The 18829-nt window shown below is 46.3% G+C and overlaps 1 protein-coding gene across 1 annotated transcript in view; it reads right to left on the bottom strand.

The window, feature by feature from the left end:
• The window catches only part of LOC311317146 (IQ motif and SEC7 domain-containing protein 3-like), a gene marked incomplete at both ends in the record, with an annotated part of 115086 nt that overhangs the window by 78372 nt on the left and 17885 nt on the right, over positions 1–18829 (bottom strand). The window contains 1 exon segment of the mRNA XM_084448171.1: positions 12363–12443. Within this exon segment, the coding sequence (XP_084304297.1) occupies positions 12363–12443 (81 nt within the window).

Raw genomic sequence — 18829 nt, 5'->3', positions numbered from 1 at the left:
GGAAAACATCATGCCTGGTCCCGGTACCAAAAGAGCGGAACAGTGACTTAAATGACTACAGACTGTCATTAATTACATTACATTAGTTACATTGCATTACCTTCCCTATCTCAGAGCACAGGGTACAGGCTCTGACAATTAGGGTGCTTTCACACCTGAAGGGTGCTTTCACACCTCATCAAAACGTTAGTGGGTGAAGTTGCAACATTGTTGCATTTTTCATTTATTTGGTTTGCGTTCACATTGCACCTTTTCAAGTGCACCAAACTTTCCAAACAAAGTCACGTGGTCAAACCGTTCGCTCGCCGATAGGACAGAAGCAGGATCATGAAGTCAGACTGGAGCGCCAGTTCTTTCAAGTAAAATAAAGGTCCCATAGGCATTGAACTGCTAGTATTTTGCGGGTGGTCATTTCTCCGCGTGAGAATTGTAAAGTGTGGCGTGTGAGACTTGGCAGCCCTGGCAGTAACGTTAGCTACTATACAGTAGTAATGTCATTCTCGCGCTCAGGAGTAACGTCATTCTCATGCTCATCTTTTGAAGAGCTAACGTCAGTAGCTAGCTAGCTAACACCTAGCTAACGTTATTGTTTACACACTGCAACTTGGAAGTGACTTGTCATTTGATAACGTTTTGATAATGTTAAAAATGTAACATTATTCACTTGAACTTCCTATATTTGGTCCCGGGGACTCTGGGTTGCATTCACACCTGTGATGCTGCGCACCAGGGTTCCATTGAGGTGAACCGAGACCCATGTTTTCAGCGGGAGCTTTTTTGGTACGCCGTTGCTCCTCACCAGTGAATTTGTTTGAATTTGTGAATTTGAGTTCGATGCACGTTCACACCAGTGAATTTACTGCGCACCAAAATAAAAAGTCTGAAAGTCCGCACCAAACAACCCTGGTATGAATGCGCCCTTAGACACAAAGCTGTCGTCAGAGGAATGACATAATGCTCTAGAACAGGGGTGTCAAACATACGGCCCGCGGGCCAAAACCGGCCCGCCAGATGGTTCAAACCGGCCCACGAGACGACGTCCAAAATTAATAAAAAGGAACAGATATTCCAAATTTGTCCAGCAGAGGTCGCACTGACATAACGAGAGATCCGGAAATAAACAGCACGTGACAGCAACGCGCCCAGAATCATCTGGCAATCTTGCCTTATCGTTATTAAGCTCTTGTTGTCAAAATTACCCACGGTTGCACCGTCATTACCAAAATGTCTGTCAAAACGGAGAAAAGTTGACACAGAGTGCAGAGTTTTCCAAGAAAAATGGACTGATTCTTATTTATTCACAGAAGTGAAAGGGAAACTGTGTGCTTGGTGTGTAATCAGCAAGTTTCAGTGCTCAAGGAATATAATATTCGACGCCACTATGAGACTCATCATGGTGAAAAATACAACCATTTGCGAGGACAACTGAGAATAGAGAAGATAAATGAATTGTTAGTGGGTCTGAAGAAACAGCAGTCTGTTTTTACCCGTAGCCGAGAGGTCAGTGATGCAGCGGTGAAAGCTAGCTACCTTATTGCTAACGAGTTAATGTTAGGATCCAAGCCATTTTCTGAGGGCGAGTTCGTGAAAACATGCTGAAGGCTGCAGAAATCGTGTGCCCTGAAAAGCGACAGGCCTTTGCCAACATTAGCCTAACGAGGAACACTGTCGCAGATAGAATTTCAGATCTCTCGGCAGACTTGGACAGCCAAATGAATCACAAAGTCAAGTCATTTGTTGCATTTTCGGTTGCAATTGATGAGAGCACTCTGAAGAATACAGTTCTGTTAAAAATAACATTTACTGTGGTAATGTAATATTTAAAGACCATGAACATTGTGCAGTATAATATCAGTCAGCAACTTCAGCACAAAATAGTTTGGTCTGGTGTAACTCTATTGCTCATGCACTGCTATCACTTTTATGGGTTTTTGAAATGTACAAATTTAATACATTTACAAGGCAGGGTGATAACGTTCTTCATAGCTCCCACTTTAGTTTGTGCATAGTGTGGTGAGTCAGTTCAGGTGGTCAGATGTGAAAATGTATCTACTGTACATTAAAATAAACAAGTTGTTTTAATCAAAGTGAAATGCCATTTTTTCAGTTCCATAGGCCTATCTGTGAATACATGTTTTGTGCCTTTGTAGATCCACTGTGATCTGTGAGTTATAATGCACATATATAGGCTAAATGATAAATTAAGGCATAATATTGAAATATTGAAAAACAAAGGTAAAGATTTGGAGTTGACGTTATTTCTAGGTTATTTTGCTATTATTTTACTGGCCCGGCCCACTTGAGATCAGATTGGGCTCTATGTGGCCCCTGAAGCAAAATGAGTTTGACACCCCTGCTCTAGAAGGAGACTGACATCACATGACACACCTGCTTCACTACTCCAGTATAACTGGTCTCCCTGCACATGTTATACAATCACTGGAATACTGTCAAAAACTGTGGAGGGAAGATATAAAAAATGCTTGCATATCAAGAAAACAAAACAAAAAACACTGTTACCTGGCAACAACATATTGATATAACTTTGCGTAACTATTCAGGAAGTGATTCTACTGCAACTTTTGTTTGCCCAATAACAAAATGAGTAAAAAAAAATACCAAAAAAGAGGAGGGGGTCTGTTGTGGTGTAGCGGTCAAAGGTAGCTGGCTCCCTCTTCCGGGTCGCCGAGAGCAGGGTTGTACGACAGACCCTCCACAACAGCGACAGGGAAGAACTGGTCAGTAGGTCGGGGGTGACTGGCTACCAAAATGGGATCAAATCTGAAATAAACTTACAACAAAAAACAGAGGAGGAAACTGAGAAAAGTCTTTAATCTAATCCTGTTAGATGCCAACTCACGGATGCTTCCTTCCTTCTTCTCCTCCCTCCATCCCTTCCTATCGTTTAATCAGCTACTAAGGCGACTGGTAGAGGTAAGGCGCCTGGTGTCAGCGTTTTCGAACGCCTCTCTTCTTCTCCTCCTCCTCCTACCTCTCTTCCTCCTCCTCCTCCTCCTCCTCCTCCACCTCCTGCTCCTCTATTTGTTCTAGTTTCAGCGGAGGCCTATCTAGCTGATCTGCAGGCTGGGTCTTGGTAGAAGCGGTCAGGACAGGTGCGATGGGGTGATGCGGTATGTTTCTGACACTCCGACCAGGACGCCGGGGCCTCTGGCATGTGGGGAACCGTCTGGACGGCGCACCTGACACCCGCGGGGGGAGCGTGACCAGAGAGGCGGAGCGGCGGCGGAACCAAGCACAGTTTCTTGTTTCTCTCTCTCTGTCTCTTTTGTTCTCATTTTCTCTTGCCCTCTTTCTCTCTCTCTCTCTCTCTATCTCTCTCTCTCTCTCTCTCGTTTAATCCCTATCTCATTTACTCATGTTCACTTTCAATAGATTAGTGCGCACACACACACACACACACACACACACACACACACACACACTTAGCCTCCCCACGGCACCAGGCAGGGGTCATGCTTTTTGCGACCCAATGTCCTCATATTCATCCCCCGCTGTGTGCTCTCTCCTTCTGCCAGCGGAACCAGGCGGACGAGTTTTAATTCCGAACAGCATGGCGCTCCAATCAGAGGTAGCGCTTTGCCTCTGTAGCCGTCGAACGAGTGGGTGGGCAGAGGCGGGCAGAGGGCATCAGATGCCTGTTACGGACCTTTCTCTCATCATCACAATGGAGCAGGCTGGCGGGGGCTGGCTCAAGCAGGCGGTCAGGATGGGCACTGGCCTGGAGAAATGAGGGCCGTTAGCGTCCGCGCCCTCTGCCAGACTGTGCACTGAACCCATAGTCTGGACGTTGGGTGAAAGGCGCGGCAAATGTTAATCACAAACATGTTGCTCTTCTGTAATGCTACAGATGTATAATGCAAGCTGTTGCCCACTGTTGGAGAAATCTATTATTTATTACATTTATGAGTCCATTTTGAGCCCATTAGGGACCCATGTGCAGACCAGGCTTGGCGCACACACACACACACGCACACACGCACAGCTGGGTCTTATCACTCAGGAGGCAGGAAGGGAATGAGCTACAGACTGGCCTATAGATTGGTGTTCTACGACCCCATAGTCTAATATTGTGGCAGGCCATTAAAGCGCTCTACCTAGTACTCTCCAAATGTCACACTCATCGTGCGGTTTGGACCAATTCCGAGAACCCAACACACATTTTTAGCAACCCACTGTGAGGAAGAGGCAGGCTGCAGCGTAGCCCCGATGTCCTCAGCCCTCACTCTCAACGACTCGCATCTCATACCCAATTTGCACTGAGAAATGGAAAACATTATAGAGAATGTTTCTTCATTCTTGCCTTTCGGCTGCTTGGGATGTTTACTATGGAGTAATAAGTCACACCGTGGCAAATTGACCGGTTACAACTGCGGTGACCTCTGGGGAAATAGAGTCAGAGCCGGTCGTATCTAATGCCAGCTTCTTTAAGGTGGCAAGCGGGGTGTCCTTGAAACTAACGCACTCTGCTAGATTATTTGATTTTCCAGGCAGATACACTTTCGTTAGCCTCTGACAATGTCTTTTACATGGCGTGTCATTTGAAGCTTAAATCATTTGGCCATCTTCATGTGCCTCAGAAAATGTGCCTCCAGCACCGTTAAAAAATGCATGGTATATTTAATGAGTCTAATGACATCATTAAGCTAGATATTTATCCGTACATGCCCCATGTGAGGTCCCTGGTTAATCTAACAAATGTTGGTGTCACTTCGTCGCCATTTTGTGAAGCCTGCTGTATCAAACCACTGAGCTCTCATGCCCTCTCTTTAGAGAGGAAACAAAAGAATTGTGTACAGCATGTCATTCTCTTTCTCTGCATTTTCAGGTCATCCGTTGAAGATGAAAGGACTCATGCTGATGAAAGTTTTCGAAGTCACTTAACTGAGCCTTAACGATGGCGGAGCTTTCTAGACGCTACTGCTGCCTCCACCTCTTCTGCCATCCCCCGCCTGAATATCTCCTCAGCTCGCCTTAACGATGGCGGAGCTTTCTAGACGCTACTGCTCCCACCGCCTCTTCTGCTATCCCCCGCCCGAATATCTCCTCAGCTCGCAGCCCCCTGTGCCTCTGCCTCAACCCCCCACCCCTGCACACACGTCAGAACGGGGTGCTGGCAAAACTCAGAATTATGTGCTTTTATCAAATCCTCTCTTCACGTCTAAAACCCCCTCGCCCGCCATATGCAGCGCAGATAAGTGCTAGGAGGAATGATGGGAAGGGAGCGGAGCGAGGAGAAAGAGTGTAGAGCGCTCGCTGCTGTATGACTATTCTTCAAACAAAACGTCAAGCTAAATGTTACTCAAAGCTGGGGCCTGTCATCATAGGTTGACAAGTGGTGAGGGTAGCTACAGTATCAAAATGTGTGAGGGCATTTCAGTTGGGATTTAATCACAGGTCTATAACATAATGTATAGTAATTTATCTCACCACACACGGCGAGCCAATTTAAATCACTAAACTCCAACCATAACAATAATGACAGTCACTGACACGACTGCGGCTCTCTAATTATACAATAACACTCATGGTGTTCTCTGTTGACTTCATTTCATGAATGTTAAAATCCTGGGGTAATGTGGACCAGAAAATTGTCTGAGTAAAGGTGAGAGAGCTGATTAGCTGAACCCCGTGGGGAAAAACCAGCAAGAGCCGTTCTGATTGGCTGCGGAGTGGCTTGTTTTGAGTGGAAGCCAGTGGCAAAAGGACAACGGTAAACTGTTACAGAGGGCATATGAAGCAGATGTCACCGTGACTGGCTAGTGGCTCAGCAATTTCTACAGTGACAGACACAAATACTTAGACACGCAAGTGCGCAAATGCATACACACACATACGCAAAAACACACACAAACACACACAGGCACTTTATTGGTCGCCGCCTGTGGTGCCTGCTCGTCTCCCTGCTGTGCCCTCTGTTCCCATGACAACGGCACGGCGAGCAGACAAGGTCACTTTTCCCAGCTGAGGCTGAGTAGATTCGTACCAACCGCATGACAAAGAGAGAGAGAGAGAAAGAGAGAGAGAGAGACGGAGAAAGATGGAGAGATATTGAAGAGGGGACGTGACAGGAAATTTGTGAAACTGTGATTAATGTGTAATCTAATTTCCGTGTGTGTGTGCGCGGGCGTATTTGTGTGTGCGTGCGTGCGTGTGTTCCTGTGTATGAGTGTGTGGGTAGGCTACTGTATAAGTGTGCCTGTGACTCAGGTCTGTAGTCTGTCGAACGAACGAGCGAAAGTGTCCCCACACATTTTCCACCGTCCTATTTCCACTTCTGAAGAACACGGGACAAACGGCACTTCAGAGCCCCCCCCCCTCCCCCGACACGCCCCTCGACAATGTCCCCCAGGCAAATACGTTCAACCTCAATCCGGCGAGCCCATCACGGCCCAATGCATCATGGTTCCCCTTGTCTGCCAGCCCCACAGCGTGCGACGCTATCAACCGATATGCTGTAAGGTACCGCATAACAAGCAAGGGGCTTTATCAGTTCCATCAATTAACAGCGGGAAAAACACCACCTTGCCAAGACGAGACAGCTGTCCACCTGCGGAGGTGCCAGACACAAATAAGTGTGCCGCTGATGCCTCATAAATGTCCCTGTAGAGCTTCCGACTTCCGAAATAATATTCACCAAGAGTCATTATGGCGTTTTATTACAGACGGTGCGCAATATGTTTTTGGAAGGGAAAGTCCAAAGGACAAGAACTACAGGAGTTGCCAACACAGCTGGTGGATGTTCAGTTGGTGGATGTTCAGTTGGTGGATGTTCCCAGCTCTGTGCCCTAAAATCTTCTGCTTGGACGTTTGTTTCAGCGCAAGCGTATGCTTGGCCGGGCGCAAGAGGCTTCCGTTCATCTCTTTCGACAGGCCGTCCCCTCCTCTCTGCTCGGGCCGTACGTTGAGGAGGACGTTAACATGAGCGCTCTGTCGCCGTCAATAGATCACGAGGTGAAGAGTTCGGGACTCAGTCACTCAGTCAGACACGGAAAGAGGGAGAGATGAACCGAGTGGGTGGGAGAGAGAGGGGAGAGGAGGAGGGAAGGAGAGATAACTAGAGAACTAGAGAGAGAGAGAGAGAGAGAGAGAGAGAGAGGGATAGTCTATGCATATAGTAAAATCGTTAAGCATTCCCGACAGAACCTTTTGATCAGATGGAAAACGGGAGGGAGGGAGGGAAAGACAGAAACAAGTGGTGATTAACTGGGAGAGGAGGAACGCGTCTGAGGAGAGAGAGATAAACATAGCAACAAAGGGGACCGGAGCGAGCGAAGGGCCAGCGAGGAGTGACGATGGTGGGCGGACTGATGGATGGACCCAGAATCGGTTCCGGTGATTAGCCCAGCAGGATGGGCGGCGGACCGATGATGGGTGTTCAGCGATGTTGTCGGACCCGATGTGGGTCCGGCTTCACCTCAGACTGAACCGCTCACGGAACACAGTAATCGACATGACATGAGCCCTGAGAGGTCTCTGCACCCATCTGCACAACAACACACTCGGTTAAACACAGACGCAAGGAGGGAGATGGAAGGGGAGGCAAATGAGAGAGAGAGAGAGAGAGAGAGAGAGAGAGAGAGAGAGAGAGGAAGACAGTCTACAAGATCTGGTAGGATAGAGAATAGCAAGAGAGAGAAGAAAGAGCGAGATAAGATATGCTTTGTGATAGAATTAGAGTAGTCTATGTACTGTACGCTAGTTATCATTTTGAATATGAAGATTCCTCCTCCTCATTCCCATCCATAACTTCCTTAAGGTCCTTAATTGCTGATTAGAATGTGTTAACTGCAATTCGTTAAAATGAAAAAAAGAAGAAGAAGAAGAAGGCGAATGATCCCATGATCAAGGTGATTCATTTTCCCTCTGACGAGGCGGGTCATTATGGCAGACTGCGCGACCTAATTAGCATTTTACATCTGATTAAAGGCGCTCGCTCAGCTTTTTGGAGGGAAACACCGGGAGGAAACGGTGCTAATTGAAACGCGTCGGCAGCGGGCCGCGGTAATGCTGCGACGTGAAGCAGATCTCTGGAACGAGGCCTGCCTTTGAACTCACCTGCCAGCCTGGCATGTTGCATCAGGCCACATCTGGCACTGTCATTGGCCAGGTGAGCTGACTGGCCAGGTGGGCTGAGCTGAATAAGGTGGTCAATAGAATGTGTGTTGACATTATTTTTTAAGCACTGTCCAACTATTCACTCTACCAAGTAAGTGTGTAGGCACACAGGCATTCACCTGAGACTAACTTCGCCAAAGGCAAGTCTTTGTATTGTAGATCCTGCGTGTCGGTATTGTAATAAGCAGCAAAAACCTTGACTTTTAGTTGTGTGGTTCTGAATGGCACTTCAAGGCTTCCTGTGAGAGCTGCAGTCTCTACGTTAATGCGGGAGATGAATTCATCTTCTGGAATGCAGGCGCAGCGACAGCCTCTGCTTACAGCCCAGTTCCCAATTGAATGTGAGCGTCTGCAGAGGCCGCCGGCGTCTGAGATATCAGCAAATATCCGAGGGGTCCTTGGGATCATGGCACACCGGAGTGGTGCAGTCACCCCGCAGCGTGGTAGAGGTTATCACAGCTGACAAACACACACACACATACACACGCACACACGCACACACACACGCACGCGCACACACACACAAACACACACACATACACAAATTCCTTTTCTTTTACCCTCTATTTGTCAGAAGATTTTTTCTAGAAAGACCCCAGCTGCTGTTTGTCCTCAAGACTTCCTGAGTGAATTCCTTTGTTGTTTTCCTCTGTGTTACGCAGAGTCACGTCCCCATATGAACAGTGGTGGACGAACGTTACATTTACAGTTCCTTCTTTCCTGTTGTTTTTTTTTCTTCTCGTTTCTCAGGACCACTGCAGCTCTTTGTCTGTTGTAGAAAGGAGGGAACGGAGAGAGTCTCTCTGGAGAGCGGTGGGAAAGAGCTATCTGCAAGGGCCTTTAGCGTGATATATCAGACCTCCCGTCAGCCCATGATGCTAATTGAGCTTAGTGAGGCCTTGATTGACACATTTGCCACCCCCCGCCCCGCCTTGCCCCACCCCTAACCCACATCGCCGTCCAGATAGTCAATTTGCTGTGTGGCCGCGAACATCAATTCCCTCCTTGATTCACCCCCCCGCCCCCCCTCCCCCCTTATCCTCTCCCTAGTGCGCACTTGTAGCCGGACAAGTGACAGGACTGTCAAGATGAGTGCACTTCTGGAGCAGTCTGGGTTGAGGGAACGGCTCCGTCGGGTCCTTGTTATGCACGAGGCGTACGGCAGCGAGATCTTCACTTCCTCTTCAGCCCCAGCTCACGCGTGGGTTCAACAGCAGCAGCACCTGGACATCCATCGCTTCCCTCTCATTAGAAAAGGACCAATCGGACACCATTCTCAACTCAAACTCGAACTCAAAACTCTAATTGACGTGGATGCCTCTCTGAGGCAACGAAGTGGCAACAAAGGAGACCAAAGGATAGAGTTCTCTACGACTAAATGATAGACTAAAGCTGTCCGAATCTGGCGCAGTTGCCCTTTTCCGCAATGACGTGCTACCGTTGAGAGTGAACAATTCTTACTGAGTCGACAAATCTGGTTCAGAGTCTGACACACAACAGGGAAAGGGAAATATCAACGGATGTAAATGTGTGTGTGTGTGTGTGTGTGTGTACGCGCGAAATGTGAAGCTTCATTAACTCCAAGTGATGAGACAGAGTGCCGGTATGCAAGGAAAGGTTATGAGACGTTCTTTTAACAGGGCCTCTGTTTTGGTGTGTCTGGCAGGTAGTTGTGCTTCAACCACAAATGACAGGATCCTCTCGCTGTTATTGCAGACAGTATCGAGAAATACACCTTTAACAAGAAGAGCAAAGGCTTGTCCTCACGGCAAAGTAGCAGAGGGGTGCCAAGAAGTGCCATGGCGTGACTCTTGGCTTATTCATCAATGAGACATTTTCATTGTTTATCCGTGAGCCTTGTGTCCTCAGCACCTTAGTGATATGGTAATGGTGGGCTTGTTGTAGCACCTGTGTCATGTGTGTGACAGCCTGGACAACATACAAACACAAAATGACACACGCACACACATACCCACACACACCCACACACACACAAAGACAGGAGCTACGCTTTTCTCACTACTAAGCCGAAAGCATGCAATAACATGGTAAGAACCGTCTTACACTTGAACATGTGCGCAGATGTCAACATATCACTAACCCACCACTGTAGCAGCAGACCATGAACCTCTCAATGACATGTGAGTGGTTATGGCAGTGTAAGTATGCATTCAAACACTGTTATTATATAATAATAGTTGTCTTAAGGTTTGAATGTAACGTGAGCATAGTGGGGCAGACAGGTCTGACTTAGTGAAAGTGGGGTGGATGAGAATGGATGTGCATGGGTGCGAGTGTGATGTCATGCCGTGAGATGTGTAAACAGATGATCCCACGATTCACTGACAAAAACACTGAACAACAGTATACAACACCATTTGTGACAGAGCGAGAAGGGCAGAGAGAGAGCAAGAAAGAAAGCAAGAAAGAAAGCAAGAAAGAAAGAAAGAAAGAAAGAAAGAAAGAAAGAAAGAAAGAAAGAAAGAAAGAAAGAAAGAAAAGAGAAACTGGCAATCCACAAACTGCCTTCCAGAGAGTTCCATTTGAAGTGGGCTTGTTTTGGTGAACGGTGGGCTTTGAGAGTGTGTTGTCTTTATCCCTTGCCTAATGGTCCTTAAGTATAAAACAATCCTGGTGACGTCACTCTGAGAAGCCATGTCTTTCAGGCAACTGTTTTGTCTTTTTCCCTTCCAATTTCCTTGTGCAAGTCACCTGCTTTCATCTTAACGGCTGCTTCTGATTTCCATAGCAGTGCACACCAGTTGGTCTAGAGATGCTGGAAATGGCTTGAGCTTTGAGGTGTTTTGATCCGAGAAATGTCTCTCACTGGTTTGTTTCCTCGAAGTAAAGATGGTTGTTAGAGTGAGCGGTGTAATCTTTCTCTCTCCCTGCTTTTTCTGTTGGTCTCCTTACCTCCCTCGCCGTGTGACTAATTCAATAACCCAGGCCCTCTGAAGTGTTTAAAGTGTGATTTAGCTCAACACTTTGCCAGGATCCATCTTTTGTCCAGCTGCGTATTATCCGCCACCGCAGGTGGCCAGAATCCAGCATCAATACAAGTTTGCTCATCTGCATTTTTCCACCCCACAAACCCTTTTATTTCTAAGTGGCTGCGAGGAGGTGTAGTGGATTCGGATTAAACACAGGGTTGTGTTGAGTTGCCACACAAAGCATTGTCTCTTCTCCTTTATTTGATGGGAGAAATAATGACCGCTCAAACTCGAATGCAGCTGTTTATTCCGATGGATAGAAACTGAGAAATCTGTTTTCCTGCTGAGCGAGGGCTAGAATTGAAAACGTGGCACCTGGTTTGACCTCTGTGCCAGATACCAAGAAATTCTAATTCTAGTTATTGTAACAAGGAAACCAATGGAAGTTATGTTTTGCCCAACTTTTACCCAACATTCTGTTTATAAACCGATGTTGTATCACCTCAGTGTCTGTGAAAATTAAAATAAAACTGTTTTAGCATGTCAAACTTGTTTCTGCTGCAAAAAGTGTACTTGAGTCTAAAGATTATTCCACTGCATTGCAACACCAGATTGTGTTTGCTTCCTCCCTATCAGCAGTGCGCTCAGCTGAAATATGAAAAGATAATATATTATCATCATCAAAATCCTGTTTTCAGCTCTAAACCTCTCTCTTGTTTTTACCTTTATTTATTTTTCATAGGAGAGTTAATCACTGTCCAGGAAACCAACGATGGATTCATCTTGATACTCAAACACAGCCACACTCCGTGAATGGAAAATCACTGACCATTGACTCAGGAACTGAATGTTGTCCTCAGATCAACATTCAAAGCCCAATATAATGTGCCGAACTACATTTATAGCAGAAAGCCACTCCCTTTCTGTTTACGGGTGGACTATTTAAAGAGTCTAAAGGAGAACATAAGCACACTGCCTCAATGACGTCACAAAGAGGAAATCAAGGGTGCTCTCTATTGGCCAATTTTGGTGGGAAACCCCCACAGGTACTTACAACCACTTCAAGATGGGAAACTGGGGCAGTTGTGTTGCCTCTACAATGGCACCGCCGGTAACGGCTAGATGACGCATGGTGACTACTAAAAAAAATTTAAAGAAAGAAAGAAAGAAAGAAAGAAAGAAAGAAAGAAAGAAAGAAAGAAAGAAAGAAAGAAAGAAAGAAAGAAAGAAAGAAAGAAAGAAAGAAAGAAAGAAAGAAAGAGAAGACAGGCTGTGGCAGGATGGTAACCATCTTACCTGGGGACACAGGCGGTGGAGGTCTCGCCCTCGGGAACCTCTGGGGCTGGGCAGCAGAACTGGTGAAGCACCGTCTGGTTCCTGGTGGAGGGAGGAAAAAATAAGTGATGAGTTGATGGGTTCTAGAGAATTCTAGTCCTTGTTCTTGACATTATATATGCAGTGGCTATATTATAAAACATTCACATCGATGAATCAAGTCAAGCGGTTTAGCAAACAACATATCCAGCAGTGTGTCCTTATATTCATCCTTTCACTTGAGACTGGCGCAGACCAAACTGGGCTTCCATGTTCCCCATAGGGAGTTCATTGGTAGGGCACATCGGCACCATGCAGGGACAACCAGCCATGGCATCTCAATCAACCCCACCCCTTGTTGACCTGACCACTGGGCCTTAATGGCTCCTCTGCCCCCTAGTGGTAACTTTGGGGTTCTGCAAGGTATGCAACGAGGCACTCGGAGAGTTCAGACGTGTGCTGAACGCGGCCAACGGGCTGGAAGATGGCCAGACACTCACGGAGATGGAGGAGAGGAAGCAGATGGCTGCCAGGATGGAATGTGTGGAGCGGGGCACGTTGTTGCAGGAGGTGACGGTTAAATAGTATGTGGAAAGGAGACGGTGGACAGGGAGAGATGGAAAAGTTTTTTTTGTGTGTGTGTGTGTGCGAGTGTGTGTCCTCCCTCCTTCCTTCAATGCACACCACCCTCTTCTCTCCTCCCTTTCACTCCAACGCCTTTTCTCTCTCACATCGTCCTCTTCTCTCATTCTATCCATCTCCTCTCCCTGCTCCTCTCTCAATCTCTCCCTCCCACTCTCTCCCCGAGCCCAGCAGAGGCTAGGGCTGTAATTCAGGGGAACAGTTCACTCCATTACTCTCCCTGTCAAGAAACCAGGCTTAAGAAAAAGCAGCGCACTCTCCTCTCCCTGGACACAGATGGACAAGCTGCTGAGAGAGATGGAGAGAGAGAGAGAGAGAGAGAGAGAGAGAGGGATAGAGGGAGAAAGAGAGAGGGATTTACCCAGAGCCCGAGCTGTGTCCGTGTCCTCCGAGAGCAACCTCCTCTCTTCAGCCTTTCAATCTCTTTCTCTATTCTTCTGACCCCCCCCCCCCTCCTCTCTCTCTCTCTGTCTCTCTCTCCCCAACATTTCTGGACACCACTCCATCCACTAGATGGAACAGGCAGACCTGTAAGGTTGTTTAAGTACCTTTCCCAAGGGCACGGTGACCATGTTGTCTCCAAGGGAGAGATAGAGCAGATGGGTAAAGATAAATGGAGAAGGCGAATTATGGTCAGAGAAAGAGAGAGAGAGAGAGAGAGAGAGACAGAGAGAGAGAGGGGAAGTCCTACACACTGACAAAACTCATCTGTACGTGTCTCTAGTAGTGGGCACTAGTGGTTGGGGAGAGCAGGGAGGGCTAAATTAATTCCTCCTATGAATGACAATTCTAATTGTGTTCTCTTTAATGACCATGACACCAAAGCAAGGGTTTAAATAGGCTGGGAAAATGCAGGGGCCACGCTAGGGACCGATTAGCCAATAGCCATGTAACACGAGTAACACTTGTTTACATGGATAATAGCAATTATTCATTTATGAGTAGACAACAACAAAACAGCGACAACACAAAGCAATGTATTCCGGTTTGGATTGATACCCTTTCCCGAGGCAAGAGAAATCTAGTTGTAGGCCCAAATAAATGTGTTCATAAATATGCACCGATGCCATCACATTTCTTGTGCATTTCTCAGATAAAAGACAAATTATGCTGTCGGCGTCGGAAATGAGGACGCATAGCTCAGCATTGCACATAAAGCACCATTCGTTTTGACGATGTATCGTTGAAATCATTAACATTTGTTCACTTGGTATTGGGAACACATTTTGGTCTTTTTATTCTTTTTCTCTCTCTTGATATATTATCTGTTTTGGGATTGAAGACACTGTTCCTCTCATGTCCCCCTGACACAGTCTGTTTCTCTGAAGCTTATTGTTAGTCATAATGCTTTTCAATTTGACAGGGTGGAACAAGACCTCAGTTATTCATAATTAATGACTGTTATCGAGCAGTGAGGCATGGAGAAGGTGTTAACGGTTAAACAGACATTATAGCAATGTTGCAGACACTGAATAAATTAACAAAGTCTGACTTTCCTAGGACGTGTTTAAAACTTTTTTGAGTCTTTGAAGGCCTCTGCTTCCTGGAAGAACATAGCTGCCTTGCGGGAATTGGGAGCGGATGAGGGGGTGAGAATGTGACGTTGGCTAGTTTTAATTTCTCTGTGTTGTATTTGTCACACTCTCTCTCCCCTGCCCATGTCCGTCTGCATATCTCGGAGAGTCTCTCTGTCTCTCTTTCCCGCTCTCTGTCTCTCTCTCTCTGTCTCTCTCTCTCTGTCTCTCTCTCTTTCTCTCTCTCTTTCTCTCTCTCTCTCTCTCTCTCTATCTCTCTCTTTCTCTCTCTCTGTCTCTCCTTCTCTCTCTCTGTCTGTCTGTCTGTCTGTCTGTCTGTCTGTCTGTCTGTCTGTCTGTCTGTCTGTCTGTCTGTCTGTCTGTCTGTCTGTCTCCCAAAGCCAGCCTGGAACCATGTTAGGAGTCTGTGTTTCCCAGGGGGAAGTATGTAGACTATGGACCAAGGCTCTGATTCAGCACAGTTGCTAGAGATTACATTATACCAGCTGTCTCTACAGCAAACAAGAGTCATTCCTGAAGTAGTAGTAGTAGTAGGAGCCTTCCTAGTCAGAACCAGAGGACACATTCATTAGCCATGCACTGACATGAGGCTATGCTCGTATTTTAAGGCCATTCTTAACAAGGATTAGGGTTGACAGGGTGTGGTTGTTTGAACAAAGTCAATTTGTTGTTTGAATGTTCACTCAAGGTCAAATCATATTTGTAGCGGTGCTGTAATTGAGCCACTATTATAGGGCTTTTTAAAGGGAAAACTGTATTCTGTTGCCAGGACACACACACAGACACACACACACTCACACACACTCACACACAAACACACACACGGGCATGCATATTCCAGTAAAATAATAGTAAAACACTCATCTGTACTAGAGACATCAGCTTTAAGCTAAAAGGCTTCATAGCTTCCAATTACGACGCGCACTCGCGCACTCGCGCGCACACACACACACACACACACACACACACACACACACACACACACTCTCTCTCCCTCTATCTATCTATATATATATATACAGTATATAGATAGAGGGAGAGAGAGAGAGAGAGAGAGAGAGAGAGAGAGAGACACTCTCACACACTCACACACTCCACTTCTCTAAATCCCCATAATGTAGGTTGATCAATCAGGGTTTCTCTGTCTGGTCTCTGATCCAGGCTCCTTATACATGAGAAATCAGTATCAGCTCTGACAAGCCGTTGCATCCGCACTGCTCTGTTCTCCCTGGTCTAATCCTAACAGTTACCCCCATGGGCTCCATGGATTTCTTCTATCCATTACCTCTCTGAGTATTCCAGTCGCTTTTGCTGACGTGCCAATACCTCGCTCACTGTTTCAATGCAACCGAGGGAAATCAAATCACGGTGCATTAATGTGGTTTATTTTGAAGACTGAGAGCCTAATGGTGAGAGGGAGAGGGAGAGAGAGGGAGAGAACGAGAGAGATCAAAGCTAGCAATAAGTAATGTATCAATGTTTCACAGACCGTTTTCTTTCGCTGAGTAGACAATTGGCAAAAATTGGTATTAGAATTAAATGTACAATTCTGAAAGCTTTCATGACGTTGACATGCAGGGTTTGAATCACATGTGCCTGTTTGCTTTGTCTCTAATTGGACTATGCTCTATGATCTGGTCTCTCTTGTGTCAAGGTAAAAAAGTATTTTCATACATAAAATCAGGAAAACCTGAAAATCTCATCAAATAAACTGATGTGTGTATGTTTGGGCACATTGTGTGTGTGATGTGTTAGTGCAGTAATACTGGAGTTGTAGTGCTTGTAGTTCGTGCATGTTGCATGCTCCTTCAGAATTTCGACCACACCACAGCACCGAGACTGCTCTTGTTAAGGTCTTCAATTACATCAATTTAAACAAAGACAATGGCAGAACTTAAGTCTTAGTATTACTGGATCTCAGCGCTGCATTCGACACATTTTCTGGCACAATGCTAGACTGGTTTGAATCCTATTTGAAGGACAGGGACTATTTTGTGTCTATAGGCAATTACAAATCTGAGAGGACAAAAATTACCTGTGGAGTTCCCCAAGGCTCCATTCTGGTGTCTCTTCTGTTCAACATTTACATGTTCCCACTAGCTCAAATCATGGAAAATACAGTAACAAAATATGTTACCAAAGCTACACAGACGACACACACATATCTATCCCCATATCACCAGGGGACTATAATCCCATACAAGTGCCGAGTTAGTGTACTGAACAAATCAGCGATTGGATGTGCCAGAACTTTCAAGTAAGTAATTGACAAGTAATTGTCTTTGGAGCCAAAGAAGAACGATTAAAAGTCAGCACTCAGCTCCAATCAGTAATGCTAAAAACTCACCCAGAAATCTTTGTGTAGTCATGGACTCAGACTTGAATTTCAACAGTCACATTAAGACCATTACAAAGTCAGCCTACTATCACCTGAGGATTAAAGGATTTATGTCTCAGCAGGATCTGGAAAAACATGTCCACGCATTTATCTTCAGTAGACTCGACTACTGTAACGGTGTGTTTACAGGTCTCTCTAAAAAATCGATCAGACAGCTGCAGCTGATTCAGAATGCTGCTGCTCGAGCCCTCACTAAGACTAAGAAAGTGGATTACATCACTCCAGTTCTGAGGTCTTTACACTGGCTTCCTGTCTGTCAAAGAATTGACTTTAAAATACTGCTGTTGGTTTATAAAGCACTGAAAGGTTTAGGGCCAAAATATATTTCTGATCTGCTGCTATGTTATGAACCATCCAGACCTCTCAGGCCTGCTTTTTGTCCCCAGAGTTAAAACAAAACATGGAGAAGCAGCGTTCAGTTTTTATGCTCCACATATCTGGAACAAACTTCCAGAAAACTGCAGGTCTGCTACAACTCTCAGTTCTTTTAAATCAAGACAAAATGCTTTTCTTTTTGCCGCTGCTTTTTATTAAATCAAATAGTTTCCATTCATACACTGCACTGTAACTTTTATTCCTGTATTTTATTTTTCCTGCATTTCCTTTTATATGACCTTTTATGTTTCTTGCACTTTGTCTTGATGCTTTTAATGTCTCATGTAAAGCACTTTGAATTGCCTTGTTGCTGAAATGTGCAGTACAAATAAACTTGCCTTGCCTTCTGCTTGCTACTTTCTGCTTTCAGCTTCTGCTGCCAGCTAGCCCTCTTTGTGGGGTGAAAAGAGGAGCCGAGTGCGTAAGTCTCCTCCTGCTGGTACACAGCCTCTCTACCGCCAAGACTCCTACAGTGCCTCCTTGTAGCCACACACGGTAACTGGGTACCCTGCGGTCCCAGGCTAAACTGTAGGGGATCTCAGAGCAGCAGTGGGCCCCAGAGGGAAGGCGCAAAGGCCCACCGGCGTGGGCCCCACCGGCCCCTGGCATCTTTTCAACCACTGTTCCAGCTATGGGCAAATAGCAAGGGCAGATGGGGCCCAGCCATGGTAGGCAACCAATCTAGTAGGTCCCTCTGAACAAAACCCAGGGCTATGAGGTTTGCGAACCCGTAGTCTGTACAACTAAGTCTGGTAAGACCCCCCGTGGAGTCTTACAGTTAACCCCCCCTGAACATTATGGACATACACAACATTCCAAATCCTATACTTCCAGCGGCAAGAGTCCGCAGGAGCTTCCTGGTGAACTATGGTGCTGGTCCCCCTCTGGGGGGGGGGAGGGTATGACGACTGGACCCCAAACCCTGAAGAAGGGACCTTGAGCCTGAAAGGAAGGGTCCAGTCTGATGACAGCCCATGGTCCAAAGCACTCACAATGGGAACCTTCAACGCTTGCACAGTGAGGGAGGATGCAAGGTTGGCGGAACTTGCACACTGTGCCGAGGACTGTGGAGTGGATATTCTGGATGTCCAGGAGCACCGGAGAGTACACAGGAACTCAGACCCAATCATGTACAGCAGAGTGGGAAGGAGCTCGTTCATCACCTCGACTGCATGGTGCAATGAGGCCCAGGCAGCGACAGGTGGTGTGGGACTAATGCTGAGTTCCCGGGCTCGTAAGGCTTTCCTTCTGATTCAAAAGCACACCGAAAGGATCCTTATAGCAGAGTTCGATGGCAACTTGATCACGACCATCATGGCTGTGTACTCATCCATCAACGTAGCTCCAGTCGAGGAAGTGGAGAGGTTCTACAAGGACCTTAGAGTAGCAATCTCTGCTGTTCCAGCACATAGCTTCCTTTCAATTCTGGGAGATTTCAACACAAGGCTCGGACCAGAGGATGCACACTTCTCATACCACAATGCAACAAACCGAAATGG

The sequence above is a fragment of the Borostomias antarcticus genome, assembly GCF_949987555.1.
Source record: "Borostomias antarcticus genome assembly, chromosome: 13".
Classification (NCBI taxonomy): domain Eukaryota; kingdom Metazoa; phylum Chordata; class Actinopteri; order Stomiiformes; family Stomiidae; genus Borostomias; species Borostomias antarcticus.
This window is presented reverse-complemented; position numbering and strand designations above follow the sequence as displayed.